Source organism: Liolophura sinensis, chromosome 9, assembly GCF_032854445.1.
Source record: "Liolophura sinensis isolate JHLJ2023 chromosome 9, CUHK_Ljap_v2, whole genome shotgun sequence".
Classification (NCBI taxonomy): domain Eukaryota; kingdom Metazoa; phylum Mollusca; class Polyplacophora; order Chitonida; family Chitonidae; genus Liolophura; species Liolophura sinensis.
In genome coordinates this window covers 11,160,208-11,182,591 of record NC_088303.1, presented here as the reverse complement: position 1 = coordinate 11,182,591, position 22,384 = coordinate 11,160,208, and the positions used below count along the sequence as shown (strand labels likewise).

Below are 22,384 nucleotides of genomic sequence, written 5' to 3'. Positions count from 1 at the left end.
CTTATTTGTTGATTGTTTGCCCCTGTTAGTGTAATTAGGATGCATGCTGCTATTAACGCCTATAGTCATAAAATCAGATGATTTGGTGTTCAGTTTTCAAAAAGGCTGACTATATCTACACCGAAAGAGTTTTCTGTCACTGATGTTCGGGCCCAGTCATCGACTCTGAACTGTTTTATGATGTAATGTGCATGCTGCGTCTTTTAGCACGAAAATCAGATCATTTGGTGTTCAGTTTTCAAAAAGGTTGACAACATCTACACCTAAACTGTCTTCTGTCACTGATGTTGGGGCCCAGTCATCGACTCTGCGCTGTTTTATGATGTAATGTGTGCCATAATTGTGGGTTGTAAGCCAATAGAAAGAAAACGACTGAGAAAGTATTCTGTGCGATTGTTTTCTGTGCACAACTGCCGTCAGCTTCTAAATTTAGCTTGCCACTGTTTACATGTGCTAAGTTTAGGGCCTGCTGTCTGCCTCTACCTTAGAATGTTCCAGAATACGCTCAGTTCGGTGCTTGTTTGTTTCCATCAAGTGTTCAGGAATTTTCTTATTCTAGACAATTCCACCAGGCTATATAAGACCCTATGACAGCAGGTCAAAGGGAGAGAAAGGAGAATTTTTGAGAGTTTTGGATGCTTTCGCTGTGTATTACTTTAAGTAGGCCTTTTTGTGCTCAATTTTGGTGTCTTTATAGCCTCTGGCTTTGTTATATCTCCACCGAGCACTTGTTCAGTTTGATTTGTGCTCTTGTGTACACAGTGCTTATTAGTACACTGACCCTGTCTGTGGAATTTTGTGTATATTTCGTCATACACTCAGTTATACTGTGGATTTTCCCTCTTGTGAATTTGCCTCTGAGCAATTATGCCTGTGTGGTATATCTTGTGGAATATATGCGTCCGTTTGGACTTGACACCGTTGTACATGTAAGTACTTTAGGATTTGTATAGATATTGCTATCCTTTCTTGTTAAACTTCAGTACTTTAGTATTTGTAAAAGTCTTGTTATCTGTTCTTGTTAAAGCTAATAAATAGTTGTAAAATAAAATCTGCTGGTTTTGGTTACTTTTTTTTTAAACTGTCGTTTAAAACCAGGTTTTCCTGTAATAGATGTTGAGCAATGTGGAGATCTATGTCAGCATCTATAAGGTATAATGATGTATAATATCTGACTCATCAACTGAACTGCTATATTACATTCTATCAGTCAATGTTTAGTAAGAAAAAACTAGCTCCTGTCTTGATACTTTTCAACAATCAGTACTGAATTTTCAGCAGTTAAATTAAATGAAACGATGGTACATAAAGTTAACACCACATTAGGTTTCCTTTATTCTTTTTCTCGCTTCTCTTTCTTAAGTTGTTTTTCCTACACTGCTGAATGATTTTTGAGATCATCAAAAGGAGAGCACAGTTGGTACTCATCGGAATGAATGTACACTGTTTATATGCGGTATCACCTAATTTCATATACGTGTATATAACAATGACACATCTCATGAACTGTGACCCTTATCTGTAGTAGAGCTGAAGAAGGCTTTATTAAACACCGATGCAACAAATGATTAAATTCTATCAATAAAATCTGTGTAAGGATCTGTATAGTATTAGTATTGTACAGATCTGAGAAATGCCAAGTAGACGTAGGCTGATACGGTATATGTATAACCGTGTAAAATAACTGGTACATCATATTCTATCAGTCAGTGTTTAGTATGAAAAAACTCCCGTCTGGATACTTTTCAATAATCAGGACCAAATTTTCAAAACTTAAATTAAATGAGACGAACGTACATAACGTTAATATCACATGAGGTTTCGTTTATCCTCTTTCACGCTTCTCTCCCTTAAGGTGTTTTTCCTCCATTACCGAAAACTACAAATGTTGCACAGGTATTTAATACTGGGGATCGTCATCATGTAGAAAACTCATAAATATAATAAAGGCCATGTAAACTAGAGACGATCGTGTGCAGTGGTTTGCTTGAGCGTGTAAACTGGCCAAGCAATCTGTTCAAGAAGAGCTGTGTTTCGCTTAATACAGTATATCACAGACTCGAATCTTTGGTTATATTTAGACGTTACTTCATGAGACGTTTGATGCAGGCCAACAAACGATTCCTTCTGCTTTGATTTCCGTCTGACATATGACTGACAAATTTACAGTTTTATGGAATTGGTAGAACCTGTCTAAAATGTTTTGGATCTTACCTAAGTGTCAGCAAAGTGTAATTATCAACAGTTATGGAGATCAAGGGTTATCAGTGATGTAATGATTTATTTGTGTTATTTATTTGATTGGTGTTTTACTTGGTATACTCAAGAGTATTCCACTTACCGCAGCGGCCAGCATTATAGATGGAGGAAACCGGGCAGAGCCAGGGAGAAAACCACGATCATCCGCAGGTTACTAGCAGACCTTCCCACGTACGGCTGGAGAGGAAGCCAGCATGAGCTGTACTTTAACTCACAGCGACAATGTTAGTGAGAGACTTCTGGGTCATTGCGCAGCGCTGGCACGTTGAGCACCTCGGCCACGAAGTCCCCAGCAGAATAATGGCCTTTTGAATGTATTACAGTTTGGTGAAGATACAAACTAAAAACTAATCTGTTAATTTTAACAGAAAGTCTGCTGTTTGAGTGATGCTAGAATGCCTTCGGGTATTTCAACAGATCATTCTGTTCAATATGACACATATATTATTTCAACATAAAGGTTGTATTAGATTAACAGGATATTATATTGTATTGTGTTATAATACCATATAGAACCATACTGCATGCTTGTAATCCGCAGTAATTTGGAATACTGCACTTTTACATGTATCCCTGGCGGTATCTCCTCAGCAAAATTCAGTTCGTTCAGAGAAACTTCCACGGTGACACACATTATGGTCCGGAAAACCCACTTCAAAATCCAAACAAATAACTACATTGAATTCAAAAAATTTTAAATACAGTTTTTCTTAAGTTTTCTGGTGTTGCGTATAAAATGTAATATCTGAGCTTTTTGCTTAAATGTGTTGTTGTTCACTACCTAAAGAAGGAACAATGAGCGTTGATGCTCATCGTCAACAATCATCGCCGTATTCCATTCATTTTACACCTGTATGTTATTTTGAATTTATCCTTGGAGTTTTTTTATGACTTAAGATGTCCATTATAACGGTTGGAAATTAAAACACGTATGTCTTCCTAAACGATCAGTGGTGGTTTGTGTGCGAATGTATTTTTAATGTCTGATTACACGCATATACGAATGTGCATAAATCGTTGACATTTTCTTCACAGATGTCCATTTGGTGACCGATGATTGCTATACATGTACGTTATGCCCAGTTACCAGCTTACAGCTGGTATGCGAATGCTTTCCTAGCGACTGTGGATAAGCATAACAATGTCCACAACTAATGACTGAATGCCCATTTAACAGCTGTTGAGTGGTATCGGAATGTATACTTAACAACTAATGATTGGTATTGGAATGTATATTTAACAGCTGGTGATTGGTATTGGAATGTACACTTAACAGAATAAATTTGGTCTTTGTACGAAATCACCCAAAAGGAGAGCACAGTTGGTACTCATCGGAATAAATGTACACCGTTGATATATATCACCTAATTTCACATAAGTGTTATTAATGAGAAATTCATTGAACTTTCTGAACAACGAATTACCCTTATGAATGGTGACCCTTGTATATAGTTGAACTGGAGAAAGCTTTGTTGCCTTTCAAGTGACACAGCGGTGACCGGTTTTATTAAACACGGATACAATTAGTGATAAAATTGTTTCAATTAAATCCGTGTAAGGAATAATATTAAAGAGAGTGGAAAAATTCCAAGTAGACATAGGTTGATACGATATATGTATTTGGGCGTCTAGTTCTTCAGTGAGAAGTGTGCAGGGTTTAAGAACGGTTCTGCAGTTGTGTTGGGGATTGATGCATTTTTGGAATTTTTGTACAGTTGTGGCATACGCACAGATATACTCCTCTGTTTGAGAAAGGGCTGATATGTTTGGGCACAAGAAGAATAACGTTATTTCTATGAAAGTCATCCAATACCTTTCGCACAGTAAGCTCCTCCAGAACTTGTTTGACTGTCCCATGAGCGCTGGTATTGGTAAGAGGAATGCATACACAACTGTATTCTTTACAAATGTAAACCAGTTGTAAGTGTCTGAGGGTTCTACCCTCTCCCGTTCAGACCAATTTTTCCCAAAGTTTTCAAGCTACAAAAGTTTACACAAGAGAACTTCGTCTCACTTTATTCATAAAACTGAGCACCAGGGTAAAACATTCTTTCGTAAACAATGAGAAACCAGGAAAAACAATTAAACAAAGTGTTGTTTCTTTGAAAGATGTGGTTTCAAGTTTCAGACTTGCTCTACATCATATATAGCTGTGTTTCAAAAACATTGAATAAATCAATCATACCTGTAGCTTTTTCCGTAAAATGCTAAACGTAAAAATGTGCCTACTAAATAAATCATCATCAATAAATCATCACCTGCATGCAGTAAACAAAACAAGGACAATGAATTGGTTCTTGAAACACGTAGTTTATTCCCAGTTTAATATAATCAACATGGCAGCGAAAAACTGTTATATGTCGGTTCATAAGTGTAGTTATGAATCAAAGAGTTGGGCGTGGTAAGATGACTTTGTTAACTTTTATGTCTAGGTACTTTCACAATTTGCATGCACTTTACGGGAATACAAATTACAAACAACACTTTCGATGCATAGACATTATCTACCATTCTTTGAAAGTACGGGAGTAGCCAATAAGTTATACGACAAAGAACATTTACCAATGGGGTGCTGTATAAAAGAGGTGTTTTAATATGATTAAATATGATCAGCATGACTTTGTAAACTGTCAATGGGCCGTGTTAAACAACGGATTAAATTTGTTTAATTTCATGAAAATGAATTTGGACGTAAAGGATTTATGTGCTTTAGGACTGTCTTTCTGGGAAGTCAAACAAGAAATATGGTTCAGCGTCCTTCGTAAGGTGCCGGTGTAGCTCGGGAGACTTTTAGATCAGTGAATCTACCCGGTTTAACCAGAGACACGCTGAAGCTACAGAAACCGTTATTCTCACAGCCAATGATGGTTCCTTCACGACCGTTAACACTAAGCCGGTCAAACTGGTCAAGGTAGAGGACGGCGGAGTTGGAGGCCGTGACACAATCACCTTCTGCCTTGGCCGAGTTGACGACTTCTCCGTTCTGGGTCAGATCCACATGGGCCTCTTTGGTACTGCCTTTCTTGCTTTGTACGTGATAGTTGATGGAATAGATTCCTGGCACAGGAGCAGTGAAGACGCCGTATTCTGTGTTGTACCCGCCATTGATGTTTGTGATGATGTTGTCGAAGTCAACCGGTGCGGGTTTGTAGAAGTACTGGTCAGTGGTTCTGACCACAGATGTGGCCACGGCATCCTGAGTGTTGACGTATACTTCCGGCTGAGGCAGTTTCCTGGGAAGTTGTCGGCTAGAAGGTCTACCTTGTCCAACAGCACCTCCTCGTCTCCCAACACCTCCGAGTCGTCCAGCTCCTGCCTGATTGGTTCCTGCAAAATACGAATAACCTTATTCGAAAGCAGACGTAGTGTGTCCTAAAAGTTGAAGAATGAGATATTTCGTTATCGACAACTGATATTCTGGTATGGTGCACGATTTGAATTTAACTCTGAGTATGAGAATTAAAGGCCTTATGTCTTTCCAACATCACTGAAAACTGTTGACGTCTTCTCTTTTCATGATTCCGTCATGTTTTTGTAATTTGTATACTATGTTAGTTTTTGGGTGTTTTGTGTGATATGTCGTTTTGGGGAATTGGCCTTGCGAATATTGACCTGGAACGTCCTTGTTTGTTGATGGCTTGTATACGAATGTCAAGAAAACAGTTGAGTGCAAAAAACCAAATGAAACAAAGTGTCCGTTTTTGGAAGACCTGAAGAAGGTTCGCTAGCCTAACACAAACTACTCAAAGCCCTGGAGGCTATACCATGGTGATAAATGTTATCACCTCACTTCCATGGAGCAGTAATAACAAACTGTAGCCATTCCAGGTTACAAAGGTATTATGTAGCCTAAACATGATGATAAGTTTCTGGTCTATATTTCTGTGCTTTCATTTTTACTCAGCAGAAAATTCTTATCCCTTGTGTGCGATTAATTCCCACATAAAGTATCTGTTAAACGGTAATTAATTTAGACCTAAATCTCATTAGGCTTGTTATCTAAAACCGGACCACATCCATCCGTCTGACCGCTTCGTGGATTAAAGTCGGGAGACCTGGGATCAAACCCTGGTCGGGTCATGCAAAAGGCTCTAAATGGTATTTGCTGCTGTATGGCCTGGCGCTCATCACCTAAAGACTGGAGCAAGGGAACACTACTGGTTGACCCACTGTTTAGTATAATGTGACGAGGTAGGGTTTCATGTTATTGACGACATGGACTCACGCTACCACAAGAAGACGCGGTATATGCATACACATGTAATGACTCTTCATAGTCAAATGACAACAACAATAAAGTATTGCTAGGTACGACGTAAAACCCAAGCATACATATACATACCCTTCTTTTAACCAGCTATTCAGTTATTATCTTTGTAATGAAATAATTATCATTGTATAACATTCTCCACGGCATGATATGCCAGACAGTTGAACCTTACCTGAGCCGTGTGGACCATGCTCGTAGTAATATGGAGACCAGCCACCGAATGCAGGAATGACGAACATACAGACGGCCACCGTGACAAGAGTCAGAGACGTCATCTTTGTAGGTTGATCTGAGGACTCACAAGTAATTCTATCTCCGAAAAGTCTTTGTGTTGTTTCGGTAAACCTGGTCACTTATATACACGCTGAGTAGGGTGGGGACCACATAAGTTACCTTGAGGCGACTTTTTACTTGCAGCGGAAAGTCTATTGGCTTTGTTATGTTTTTGAACAGAAACATTATCCATGAAGACTTCAAAAGAAACAAGGTCTGGAGTTTAATAAGATACAGAATCACGTTATTACATATTTCGCTTTTTCAGGTATACACGAATACCCATTTACTATATATCATTTTTTTCGTACCTTATCAGATACATTGTTATTTACTCTTGTACTAAGTTGCAAGCTGAACGATAACAAATTTGAAAAGAACATTGGGGATGTAGAGCTACACTTTTTGTGTCTTAATTTTATGCCTCTGACATTTAATTGAAGCTGATCATAGTATAGGTATTTCTGGACGTCCTAGATGATTTCTTTGTTCAACCATTGCACTGTCATGTAAGATTTAATGACATTTACTGATCTGATGATTGTTTTCATAATTAAACAATATGTTTTTATTGAATATAGTTAGGTTTATTCGTAAAGGTTATTTGATGAAATTGTGTCATCTGATTGTTTCAGATATATTTATAACTAAATTTGTGCTTAACAAATTACAGTTTTTAAATTCAGGATGAATTTTATGACACCATTTTGTGTTTTTTGGCAATTCATAATTTATCTGTTAACAATGACGTAATCTGAGTACACGCACTGATAAACGGTTAAACTCTTGATATATGTTTTACCCGCTTGCGCGTGGTGTTAAACAAAGGAAGGTTATTTCATCTACATCATGTAGTGCGTAAGGAGACACTGTTTATGTTTTTAACATAACTGTTTTCGCCTGTAATGGATACACTCTTATCGGAATGCTTGCCCAAAAAATATTAGCATTTTTTATACAATAGACTTTTTATCACTACCTAGTGGAAATTTCATTTATGCTACTATTTATGGCTTTTTGTATCACTGTACTTGCAGAAACAGTAGCTCATCAGATATTTTACATATAATACAAAAGGATGTTTTTAAATCAAAGTTAATGGTATGTTTTGTTTTTAGGCCTTATCTGGTTCACTGAAAATTAATTTCTTTCCCTCAAACTGTTGGCTTGTATTTCAGAGGAATGCATACCTGTGCTGTGTTTATTTATGTGTCGCGTGTTAACCTTGTCAGAATAATCCTACATTTGACTGATGTTAGACTTGGACGTATAGGACATTCGTAATAAGGCTGGTGGTTAGCGTGTTAGCGCAACACAATTACTCATTCTAACTCCTACGTCTTTCAACATTCGGAGGATGCTCATGGGTCTTTGTCCCACCAGAACGCTGACCGCCGTCGTATTAGTAAATTATTCTTCAATACGGTGTAGACACCAGTTAAATAAACATATTAATATTCGTAATGAGTGAGTGAGTGAGTGCTTGGGTTTTAACGTCGTACTTATATTCTCAATGATGTATCATATAATGACGACTTTCGATAGAAATTCATTTTAGCCCCTTACACGAACGTCGTTATACTGCTTTAATATATATCCTCTTGTAATGTGTAATTCAAAGAACGCGAAATGCGACTGATGTGTTGAGCACGTGCGTCTTAACATGACGTACTTGCACGTGCGTTGAAACCGCGCAGTTGGCTGCAAATATATCAATAGTTCTCTTTCATGTACTGCTGAGGAAAACGAGTCTCTATGGAGGTGTCCTTGGGTTTTTATTTTAAACGACTTGTGTCTCCTGTTAGTGATGACGACTAAACGTTTGATATGTTTATATTTAGAATATTATATGTAATATGTCACACCGAAACTGATAAAATAGCCACAGATACTATCAGCCGTTGTGTAATTAGGAAGGGAGTATTGTGAAAGAATCAAACGATGACGATGTGGGACATGTTTTTCCATATGCCGTCTTATCATATCATGACATCAAGATTAACGTTCTGATATTTTCATACTCAGGAGGTAATATGTAAATTTAATTAAAATATCTCGCATGCATTATGTAGTAACAAATTACAATGTAGCATGTCTTGCCACCTTTCGACAAATAATCTTTTATTTATAAGTATTTCAAGAGTAATTCAAATGGGGCAGAAAGAGCAATGTTTTTGTACGTGATTACTGTTCTACAGATCTCCATTTGGTGTGCACGCACTGAATTTCTTTTCCAACACAAACAAATCTTCCGGCTGTGCAAGTAATGATGCGAGCCAGAAACCCGTTCTACAAAGCTGTCGCTTGGCACCTAAAACCTTCCTTGCGTCTTTCTGGTATCGATCAAAAATGGGGGCAATAAATCTGTCCTGATTTCTTACTTTATATACTGTTCTATTTCATTACACAGAGCCTTAAAGCCAGAACGACGGTGTTATAATTGGCAAAAGGTCACACGTAACCGGAAGTAATAATATTTTTCCTAGCATGTAACAGCTGACGATCTATTTTTTTTTCTTTTTTTTTTTGTTCCTTTTTATGGCTGCTCTTTTTTAATTGATAAAGGAATGTTCTTTAAACGGATGACGGTTTATACATGGATTGTCTTGCATGCAACACCTTAAGCCTGGTATACCAATATCGCTTTTATGGTTGATGATGAGTATGCATATGTTCTTTGAGATTTTCTCGTGATTATTGAAATATTTATTTCTTTGATTGGTGTTTTACGCTGTACTCAAGAATATTTCTTTATTTGATTGGTGTTTTACGCTGTACTCAAGAATATTTCACTTATGCGACGGCACCCAGCAGATTATTGAAATACAGTTCACCTCCAGTAGCTGAAATGATGTATTTATTTGAATGCTGTTTGAGCCTATAGATAAGTATTTGCACCTGGCATGGAATGCCGATTGAATACTGAATAAAGGAAACCGGAATGCCCAAGGTGAACAATCGACCTTTGGCAAGTTACTAAAGAGCATTCTCAGAAATTTGCACACCATATGAATGGAGAAAAGGGCATTATCTTCAACAAACAAAACTATACGTAAATGGTTCTATGAGTTCCATCGATTAATTCCAAAGTCTTTGCAATTGTCGACGACTGCTATAATTTTAGCATTAGCGATTACCAATGCCGGATTTCGTTGTCTGGGTGTCTGGGTGACTGACACCTGGGAGCTTTGTGCAGCTCTGGATGAATGGCTCTTCTGAAGTCGCTCTACACGACGATTGTGGGTTTATTTGTTTTTATGCTAACAGAAAGACCACAGCAGACGTTTCTTATTTCCTAGCATTAGTTTCTGTATTTGGAACATACTTTATGAACATTATAATAGACTATGTTTTAGGGTTTAAGTCTAGAGCAATAGTTGAGCAACAATGTTATAGTTGGCAGAAAGTCACATGTAACCGTTGAAAGCCAGACTCCAGAGAGCTTACCTTTGTCAGAGTTTCATTCTAACTGTTCATACGACAGGTCTGTATCAATGCAATGTTAAGGTACAATAATTATAGCCTATCCTGCAGAATGTTAACAAGCAACAAGAAATTAATATGAAAACAATATAAGCAAAAATAATAAACAAAATGCAGAGAATTGGTTCATGACATAGACATTTTAATTTCACTGAAATGTGATCAGAATGACACTGAAAACTGTTGTGGGGAAGTTATAAAGAAAATTGTGACATGGAATTTCGTTGATTTTGCTGAGAAATAAGTGTACATATTTAAATTATTGGACTCAGCGTGTTAAAATCACTCTGTAAATGTGTATCTACAGTCAAAATGTGTTTTACAGAGAATATACATAATATACTGCACTGTGCTTCATGCAAACAAGCCCGAGAGTAGACTTAGGAGAGAACTGAATAAATTGTTAAGATCATGGAAGATCCTACAAGATCGTTTACTGGCTCGTTTATTTATTCAAACTGGCCAAGGTAGAGGACGGCGGAGTTGGAGGCCGTGACACAATCACCCTCTGCCTTGGCCGAGTTGACGACTTCTCCGTTCTGGGTCAGATCCACATGGGCTTCTTTGTTGCTGCCTTTCTTGGTACGTCCGTGGTAGTTGATGGAATAGATTCCTGGTACAGGAGCAGTGAAGACGCCATATTCTGTGTTGTACCCGCCATTGATGTTTGTGATGATGTGGCCAAGGCCAACATGTCTGGGTGGATCTTGGGTTTCCCCCGGGCTAGGCCGGTTTCCTCCTACCATAATTCTGGCCGTCGTCGTATAAGTGAAATATTCTTGAGTGCGGCGTAAAACAAAAATCAAATAAATAAATAACAGGTGTGGGTGTGTAGAAGTACCGGTCAGTGGTTCTGACCACAGATGTGGCCACGGCGTCCTGAGTATTGTCGTATAGTTCTGGCTGAGGCAGTTCCCGGAAATGTTGTCGGCCAGAAGGTCCACCTTGTACGGCACCCCCGGGTCCAGTACCGCCGAGTGCTCCAAGCTCTCCGACTCCACCAGCACCTCAGTGTATTGCGGTACCTCCGCGTCTCCCAAGCATTTCGAGTCCATAATAAGGCCCAAGGTAATCTGACTGGGGAGCAGACGTAGTGTGTAAGAAACACTGAGGAAAGACACATAAGAATTTACACATTTTTATGTATATTATGTACATGAGCGTGTGGAATAAGAACTCCTTGTTGAAATAGGTCAGAGTGTTGTGAATTGTTGGAAAAACTAAAGAATATCATACTGAGTATGTACTACGTAACCCTCTGTTGTCTACACCATTGTGACGAATTGTTATAGCCTCGCTTACATGGAGCAGATGTAGCTAAACAAACCGTGGCCATTCCAGGTTGTACTTGGGATATGTTGGAGGTAATTTCCGCGTGGTGGTGAGACATGGTTGAGTTAAAGTTGACAACAGTTTTCATAAATGACAGCAAAATGTATGCGGAGTTAAAAAAAAGGACTGGAGTTTTTAGGTGTATCAGAGAGCTTAAACATGGTCATAGGTACCTTTCGGTGTTTCTACGTTTACATTTCCCCTCAGCAGCCAATCCTTACCGTCTCATTATTATCAAGCTCAATGGCTTCGAGGTTGACTGTGTGCCAAATTCAATTGGTTTAACTTTTATTTCAGGATTACCTTAAAATTCATTCAGGTTAATGCATATCTTTCAGTGAGATTCGGCTCGCACAGGTAATTTTTTGTATGTCTTGTCAGATACACTAATAATTTATTACTTTTGTACCCAAGATGCAAGTTGGACGCTAATAAGTTTGCTAGGACGTAGACTCACATCACTCGTGTCTTTATCTTTGTATTGAATCTTTGCCTTTCTCACTCAGTTGCTGCTCACCGTTAATAAGATGAGCCTAGAAGTCCGAGGGGATTTCTTTGACCAGCTTTGGTACTTTTATGTCAGATAACTCGGTGTAGTTTGCTCAGTGACTTCCGTCAGGTCTGTCAATGAGAGCTTCTCATTCTCATTCACATTTTCATAAACTTCTGTTATCTGGCGTATATTTTTGGTTTATTCAAATAAAGAACAGAATACCAGACGTTGGAACAATAATAAATTTATTTAGTTATGTTTTGAATTGTAATATTTGTATGATGTCTCATTTCTATCAGTGGCATTATGAGTGTTTACATTATGATTAAAATGTGCTGTTATTTATTGCATCCCAGACCGCTTACCTTGGGCAAAAATTGTATTTGTTCTGTAGCTTTTTGTATCACATTAGTTACTAACATGGAGACGTAAAAAGAAACAAGATTATTGTTTAAATGAAATGCAGTTTTTAATTCAAGGATAACTTTTATTGCACAATTTTAGTGTTTTAATATGATCCAATATGGCGGACAGAGTTGTTGACTGGTGAAAAAGGTTTGGCTTATCTGAGGCCGTGTGCAGGGATTTTACGCACTTAATAGGCCCTAAAAGTAGGTGAGAGATGCCCCCAAAAGACAAACCAACAAGCAGAAAAACTCAGGCGAGTACCAGAAGAATGGGTAAATCAAATAATGAAGCTGGAGACGAAGGAGAATCGAGGACATTATTTGCTTCAACAACAACCTCACCCAAGCCTGAGGAAACAACCACTGCCAGTGAGAATCCAAGCTCTGTCCAAGTAACACTTGCTGATTTACATGCAACTATCCTGACTATGAACACAGCCTTAAATCAGAAACTTGTTTCAATTCAGTCAGATGTGAAAAACATTAAACAGGATGTGAAACAGATAAACGAGAGGGTAAGCAAACTGGAAGGAAAATTCTCGAATGTGGAGGACAGTGTTAGTATGTTAAGTGACAAAGTAGAGGAAATCGAAAATTCCATCACATCCACAGAACAAAAACTAATGAATTACGTCGCAGAATTGGAGAAAAAATTACTTCGCCTGGAGATACATAATAGAAAAAACAACCTTTTCTTCTATGGCGTTCCTAAAACGAGTGAAACCGAAAATACCCATCAGTTTATCAGGACATTTTTATCAACCGAAATGGGGCTAGATGCAGAATGGGCACAAAAACTGCAAATCGGCAATGTTCATCGATTACCAAAATCAAGTCATCCAAGTAATACCAACCCACATCAGCCCATCATAATGCGATTGGTGCACACAAGTGACAGGGACAAGATTTTACAGGCGACGTCCGTTTTGCGAGGAAAGAAAATGTCAGTTAGAACTGATCTTCCACCAGAACTGAAAAGAGAACGAGGAAGATTGGCTAACGTTGCCTACAAAATTAGGTCAACTGAAAATAAACAGACACGAATTAGAGTGGTTGATACTGATGTTATCCTGGAAACTAGGCCTATGAACGGCATAGGTCCATGGAAAATAATGAGAGACTGAACCATCTGAAAACTGCATCCCTCAATCTGCTGCTGTGCATTGTTAGGTCATCTGTCAGGTGCCAGGGACAAAGTGAGTTCAGTTGACAAACAAATCAGATCATTTTGCTCCTTATACATGTGGTAATTGAACACATCCTTTCACCCACTACTGAACAGTGTCACGCAGACGTTTATCTCAGTTCCACATTTATGTACTTAATAATGATGATACTTAACTCATATCATTTACATGGCGTGTATTGCATTTCCTTGTTGCACTACATTTATCTCCCTTTGACCACCTGTGAGCGACAACTATTACAATTAATTAGATAAATATCATATATTAAAAGCCACTGCCTTTATGTATTTGCATGTACACCCTGCTTGACCATGACGTACAGATCTTGCATTTCAATATCTTGGTACTTGACCAACATTGAGAAAACCTGTTCTGATAGTATTCATCTGAATTACTCTTATTAATACCATGTGATACGTTAATCTCCCTTTGATCAGAGTGTCAGTTTGTGTGTAACACAAGTACTGTAAATTGGATCTCAAACTTCTAAATATGTAAGATTTGAATGTCTCATCTGCCATACTGTAGTAATTCTGTCTTTTATGTCTTAGAAAATCTAAACTCCAGTAATCAATTATTATATTTTGTTTTGTTTACTTATTCCTGTTTCATGCCTTTTTTATTCCTCTTTAAATCTTATCCCTGCACATAGCCTACAGGAGTCATCGATCAGCGAGGATGTACAGTAAGCGCTTTGATCACTGTGTATATGTTTGCACCTTTTTATTTCACTACTGTTGTTATATTATTGTGTATATTCAAATTGGGACCTTAAAGTATGTATGCCTCTCATCAGCCGTATCATTGAAATCTGTCTTGCAATATTATGGCTGATAATAACAACGATGAGGGCACATCGACTCTTGAACAGTTACCTTTTTATGATTGCATAGATTTTACTGACTCCACTGTGCATAACAATCCTGTAAACCCAGTGATAAAATCGACCTCTGCAGTTTTAGACCTTGACAATCTTTGTTTTAACCCAATACATATAAATGTAATCGATGGCACCCAGTATATAACTGACGATTCCTCCGAGGAACAAGATTACTGGAGAGAGATCCACGATCACCAGGCTAATTATTTTCTTGAAGAGTCTTTTAAGACTTTGTCAAGACCTTTCTTAGATAGCAAAAAACAACCATTTTCTGTGTTACACTTAAATGCAAGAAGTTTAAAAAAACACTACTCTGAGATTTTGCCCTACATCATAAGTCTAGATTATCATTTTTCAATCATAGGAATGTCTGAGAGCTGGCTCAATCCAGGAACAGAACACCTTTATGATATCCTTAATTATAAATCGTTCTTCTCATCTCGCTCTAAAAGAAAAGGGGGAGGCCTAGTTCTTTTTGTCCATACCAGCCTGGGTGAATGTTTTATTAGAGAAGATCTCAGTCTTGTTGATGATGATGGCAAATATGAGAGTTTGTTCATAGAAACTGCTCAAAAACAAAATAAACAAATCATAGGTATCTTTTATAGGCCACCGGGTAAAAGTGTTGATTGTTTCAACGATCAACTGTCCTCAATTTTGGAGACCATCAGGCCTGAAAACAAACTCTGTACAATATTTGGTGATTTCAACATTGATTTATTCAAAGCAGACACACACCTACCGTCAAAGTATTTCTTAGAAAACCTTAAATCGTTCCATTTTTCCCCCAAAATTACAAAGCCCACAAGAATAACCGATAGGACTGCAACTTTGATCGACAACATATTTACGAATCATCACCAAAGTGCATTGAGTTCCGGCATTCTCTTGACTGATATAACCGATCATTTTCCCATTTTTCATTTTAGCAGTCAGCCATTATATGATATGAACGAAAGCAAACCTATCCCAATCTATAAACGTCTGAAAATAATAAGCTTAACTTTAAAGCATGTTTGAATAATTATAAATGGAATCACGTGTTTAATGAAAGCGATACCAATGTCGCATATGACTCTTTTCTAGAGCAATTTAAATCCATTTATGATCAGTGCTTTCCACTTCGTAAATTTAAACATAGCAATAAAAAACAAAACCTTGTATAAGCTCAGCCATTTTAAATTAATGCAAAGAAAAGAATAAATTGTATAAACTACACCTGAAGCATAATGACAGCACGATAAGTAAGCAATACAGAACATATAGAAATAAATTAAATCACACACTTCGTATTTCCAGAAAATCTTATTATGACAATCAATTTAATCTGGTCAACAATAACATAAAGGGCACATGGAAAATAATAAATGAACTTATACAGACGAAACGTAATAATGTACTACCTAAATCTTTTTATATAAATGATATTGAAGACAGTGATCCTCAGAGCATAGCAGACAATTTTAATTGTTACTTTAACACAGCCCCAAGTGTTATTGCTGTTGAGATACCGCATATGGGGCAAAATTTTGAAACTTTTCTCAAAACACCATCAGTACCAAATTTCAGTCTCGATCCCTGTACCTCAGCAGAAGTTGTAGATGTTATCATGGGACTGAAGAATAGCTCTCCTGGCCTAGATGAGATTCGTGTTTCAGTTGTAAAGTATTGTACCACAGCAATAGCGAAACCGCTGACCCCATATAATAAACTTATCGTTTCAAACTGGAATATTCCCTGATAAAATGAAAAGTGCTAAACTCACACCAGTGTATAAATCGGGTGAAATGAAGGAGTTTAAAAATTACCGACCAATATCTGTCTTACCGTGTTTCAGCAAAATCATCGAAAAACTGGTGGTTAATTGTCTGACGACGTTCCTCGAAATGAACGATATTATATACAGTCAACAGTTCGGTTTCAGATCGCATCACTCTACTACACATGCAATAATTGCTCTATATGATAAACTAGTAACTGCTAAAGAAACAAATAAGTACAGCATCACTCTTTTTCTAGACCTTGCAAAGGCTTTTGATACTGTAGACCACAATATATTGTTGAAAAAACTCGACCATTATGGTGTCAAAGGTCTTAGTAATATATGGTTTAATGATTATCTGAAAAACAGATCACATTGCCTTTTATACAACGATTGCCGATCAACTACTAAATACATGAATATTGGTGTTCCTCAGGGCTCAATCCTAGGACCCCTTCTCTTTTTAATATACATTAATGACATTAAAGATGTTTCATCTCTACTTGATATCATATTGTTTGCTGATGATACTAGTGCTGTCCTTTGCAATGATGATCCAGCACACCTCCTGGAAACTTTTAATCGTGAAAGTGAAAAAATTTACGATTGGCTATGTTGTAATAAACTCTCTCTTAATATTAAGAAAACCAAATTTATGTACATCGCTCCCAATCGCAGAATAAATAATCATGCTACTCCTTTCCTGGCTATAGCAGACGTAAATATCGAAAAAATCAAGACCTTCAATTTCTTAGGTATAACTTTCAATGAAAGATTAACGTGGACAAACCACATAAATAATATCTGCAAAAAATATGCTGTAATTTAGGGGTGATAAATCATATTAAATATGCCCTAAAGAAAAATACTCTGTTCATCCTGTACTATGCACTCATTAACCCATATATTACGTACTGCAATGCTGTGTGGGGAAATACGTATGAAACACATCTTCTTCCCCTGATCCGTCTTCAAAAACGAGCATTACGCATTATTACCTCCTCTCATAAATACGAACACACCGCGCCTATTTTTACTGAGTATAATATCTTACCTGTTACCGCGGTTAACACCTTTCAGACACTCCAGTTAGTTCACAAATACTTCTACAATCCTAGCATTACTCCATTATACACCCGTACTTACTTTACAAAACAGTCTGATATTCACTGCTATCCAACTAGAACATCATATTTTAACTTACACCGACCATTTCATAGAAGCAATCTATCCCTACTCACTTGTAAAATAAAAGGACCGATCGAATGGAATAAACTGCCCTCCAATTTAAAAGAAATCACCTCTTTATCATTATTTAAATCGTCTTTGAAAACTTTACTCCTGAGAAAAATATACAGCTGATGAAGCATATAGCTATAATCATTACTACACCAAGTCATCCACAATTGTACATACGTTTTGAATTAACTCAGTTGCGACACGTAGTTGCTTGCTTAACGTTTTCTCTTGATAGTATATTGTTGTCGCCTTGATTGATATGAATATTAATACATAAGTGCACATGTGTGCGTGTGCATATTTGTACACATATTTACGAATGTAAATTCTCTTTACTGTCTGTATATCCTTACATTTAGGAGTGGGTGCTACAGTAGTAACTACTATGTGTATGCATAATTAGGTACACGTGTACGTATGTGCAAGTGCTTCATTCCAACATATGAGTATTAACCAGTTAGCATCTCTTGTCAATTAAATTTAAACATGTTATGGGATACAATAAGCCCTTTGGGGTTTCTGCTCCCGCCAGAGTGCTATAAGTTGTATTATGTTGACAAACTGATGTACCCGTACATATGTAATTATGTGTGTGTGTATATACCTGTTTGTATTAACCTTGATTAAGAAAAACCATTATTATATAGGCCTACTTATACTGTGCACATTACGATAATATTTAAGATGTATTTGTATGAATATACGTACATGTACATACATATGCGTGTGCCTGTGTGTTTGCGAGTGTGTATGTATATGTATGTATATGTATGTGTGTGTATATATATTTATATATAACCATGCGGATACAAGAGGTTTAGGTACAGAGAGGTATTGAGGTGTTCTTCCTTTTCTACTTTCTTTCTGGTGAATAAATCAAATCAAATCAAATCAACGCTGTTGTACGCCAGCATTTTGGTCATGGTCGTACAATGATTTTCTACTGACGTTTCATTCTGATCAGAATCAGGGATAAACACTGAATAATGTGAAGTATGTTTTAGACGCATGTTAACAAATCTTTATGAGATGGCCTGTTCTTATATAGTGACAGTGCCTTTTTATTCGCGTGGTACTCACATTCGCGGATTTCGCGGCAAACACATTTCCGCGAAAATAAGTTCCATCGAATATAAAATCCATGTAAGTAATTTATTAATGCAGCATACGTTACAGTTATAATTTCGTTGACAAGCACTACACTTCAAATACCTTTTCACACACGCTAATTAGAAATACCTAATTAGAATGTATTCCGGCTTTCACAAATCGATCTTAGCTGATCGTCTGTTAATCTTGCTTTTATAATATGTTCTTATATAGATACTGCTCATACTTAGTGTATTTGCTTGTTTATTTGATTTATTTATGTGAATTTTGTTTTACGCCGAACTGAAAAATATTATAATTGCTTGTAGACCATATAATTAAATGGTCCCCCCACCATACTGTTGGCTTGATATTAATATCGAGCAATGTTGATATCTACGTCAGCATCTGTATAGTATAATGATGTATAATATCTGACTTTCGCAGCTCATCAGTTGAACAGTCGTATTACATTCTATCAGTCAAAGTTTAGAGCGGTATAATCTAGCTCCCGTTTGGATACTTTTCATTAATCAGAACTACATTTTCTCAGCGTAAAACGTAACGAAACAAAATTTAAATTAAATCAGATGAACGTACTTTAAAGTTAACACCATATCAGGTATCCTTTATCCTTTTCCACGCTTTTATGCCTTCAGGCGCTTTTCCTTCACTACTGAAAACTACAAATTGTGCACAAGTATTTAAGACTGGGGATAGTCATCATGTAAAAAACTCATGAATATAATAAAGATCATTTAAACCAGAGAGGGTCGTGTGCAGTGGTTTGCTTGAGCGTGACTCGAATCTTTGATCACATTTAGATGCTACTTCTAACATTGATGTAGGCCGACAAGCGATTCCTTCTGTTTTGATTACTGTCCCATATGACTAAACAAAGTTACAGTTTTATGGAATTGGTAGGACCTGTCTAAAATGTTTTGGATCTTTCGTAAGTGTCAGCGAAGTGTAATTATCAACACTGTTACGACCCAAACTGTCTGTATTATAAAGAGATGGCTTGTTCGAAATACTCGACAGTTTAGCCGCACCAAAAAGTAACCAAAACCAGCAGATTTTATTTTACAACAATTTATTAGCTTTAACAAGAACAGATAACAAGACTTTTACAAATACTAAAGTGCTTAAGTTTAACAAGGAAGGATAGCAGTATCTATACAAATACTAAAGTACTTACATGTACAACGGTGTCAAGTCCAAACGGACGTATATATTCCACAATGCGGAAAACCATACAGGCATAAATGCACAAATAAAAGGGAAAATCCACAGTATAACTGAGTGTATGACGAAATATACACAAAATTCCACAGACAAGGTCCCTGTACTAATAAGCACTGTGTACACAAGAGCACAAATTAAATACACAAGTTCAGACTGAAGAAGTACTCGGTGGAGATATGATATAACAAAGCCAGAGACTATGAAGACATCAAAATTCAGCACAAAAGGCCTACTAAAGTAACACACAGCGAAAGCATCCAAAACTCTCAATAATTCTCCGTTCTCTCTGTTTGACCTGCTTTCATAGGTTTTATATAGACTGGTGGAACTTTCTAGAATAAGAAAACTCTTGAACACTTGATGTAAACAAACTGAGCGTATTCTGGAACATTCTAAGGTAGAGGCAGACAGCAGGCCCTGAACTCAGCATATGTAAACAGTGGCAAGCTAAATTTAGAAGCTGACGTCAGTTCACATAACAACAGTTTTGGAGATCAAGGGTTATCAGTGGTGTAATGATTTATTTAAGTTATTTATTTGATTGGTGTTTTACATGGTATACTCAAGAGTATTTCACTTACACGACAGAATATGTTTTAAGAACTGATTTGCTTCGTGATAACATAGTTTAAGTTTAAGTAAATAACCTAATGAAACGATGTGTCTATTTTTGGAAGAGCTGAAGAAGGTTTGCTAGCCTGTCACTAACTACCCAAAGCCCTGGAGGCTATATCATGGTGATAAATGTTATCACCTCACTTCAATGGAGCAATTATAACAAACTGTGATTTTTCCAGGTTATAAAGGTATTATATAGCCTAAACATGGTCATAGGTTTCTGGTCTATATTTCTGCGCTTCCATTTTCATTTAGCAACAAATTCTTACCACTTGGTTGGCATTAATTTCCACGTAGAGCATGTCAAGCTTAGACCTAAGTTTCATTATCACACAGCACAAAATGTTTTAATAATAGTGAATGAGTCAGTATCTAAGATAATTTACATATACATTCTTTCTTACGGTCAGTTATCTAACAGTGGACCACATCCATCTGTCTGACCGCTTCGTGGGGTAAAGAGCGTCAGTCTCAGAGCATGCAAGCAGGGCCGGTTGGACGAGTGTTATTATAAAGTGACTTGGTGGGGTTTCATGTTGCGTTGTCTTCGCCATGGTGCTTCAGTGGGGGCAGCACATTGATGCCATAGGCTCACGCTACCACAAGAAGACGGAGTATATGTATACACACATAATCATCGTCAAATGACATAAACAAAAAAGTATTGCTGAGTACGACTTAAAACCCCAAGGATACACATACATGCTCCCCTTTTAACCAGCTATTCAGTTATTATTTTTGTAATAAAATAATTATCATTGTATAACATTCTCCACGGCATGATATGCCTGACAGGTAAACATACGATGGCCACCATGACAAGAGTCAGGGACATCATCTTTGTAGGTTGATCTGAGGACTCACAAGTAATTCTTTTTCAAAAAGAGTTGTGTAAAACTGTTCCAGAAGCATTGTGTTGTCTCCGGTACACCTGGTCACTTATATTCACGCTGAGTAGGGTGGGGACTACATAATTTACCTTGAGGAATATTTTATTTGCAATATGGGCTTCGTTATTAGTGAAAAGAAATAAGGAAAGAAACAAGGTTTAGTGTTATATAATATGCAGTTTCAATTCAATGGTTACGTTATAGGATCGATCTTATTTTTTCATTTTAGCCCTAGTCAAATGCTACTATATTGATTATACCTGAAAACAGGAGATTACACGAGTGTTTGCTCTTTGATGCTCTTCATAGAGAAGAATTTCGAAACATATGAGATGGTTTTTTTGTTCAACCTTCATAGTTTTATATCAGATTTAATGATAATTTCTTATTTGATGAGTGTTCCTGTCAGTGTAATTAACATGCATACTGCTCTCAGCGTCTTTTAGCACGAAATCAGATGATTTGGTGTTCAGTTTTTAAAAAGGCTGACTACATCTAAACCTAAACAGTCTTTTGTTACTGATGTTAGGGCCAAGTCATCGACTATGAAACGTTTTATGATGTAATCTGTGTCATAATTGTTGGTGGTGAGCCAAAACAAATAAAATGACCGAGGAAATTTACTGTGATTTTTTCAGATGGTGACTGATTTATAAATGTCTATTTTACAGCTGATGGATGATGTACGAGTGTCCTTTCAACAGCTTGTGATAGATGTACGAATACCCACTTCGCAGCTGGTGATTAATGTACGAGTTCCCACTTCACAGCGAGTGATCGGTGTATGAGAGTAATTGGTATTTGAGTGTCTACTTAACAACTGTGTCTGATCTATAAATGTCCACTTTACTGGAGATTGCTCCATGAATGTAAACTTAACAGTTGGTGATTGATCTAGGGTATTCTCTTAACAAAGGAAATTTTGGTCTTTTGGTCTTACAAATATAGAACCATATT

The 22,384-nt window shown here is 37.1% G+C and overlaps 1 protein-coding gene across 1 annotated transcript; it reads right to left on the bottom strand.

Annotated features, from left to right (window-relative positions):
* Positions 1–5,008: 5,008 nt before the first annotated feature.
* On the bottom strand, positions 5,009–6,804 carry LOC135475589 (complement C1q-like protein 4). Its single transcript, XM_064755515.1, has 2 exons — positions 6,702–6,804; positions 5,009–5,586 (listed from the first exon to the last, which is right to left on the bottom strand). The coding sequence occupies exons 1-2, from the start codon at positions 6,802–6,804 to the stop codon at positions 5,009–5,011; spliced, it is 681 nt and encodes a 226-aa protein (XP_064611585.1).
* Between the last annotated feature and the right edge of the window lie 15,580 nt (positions 6,805–22,384).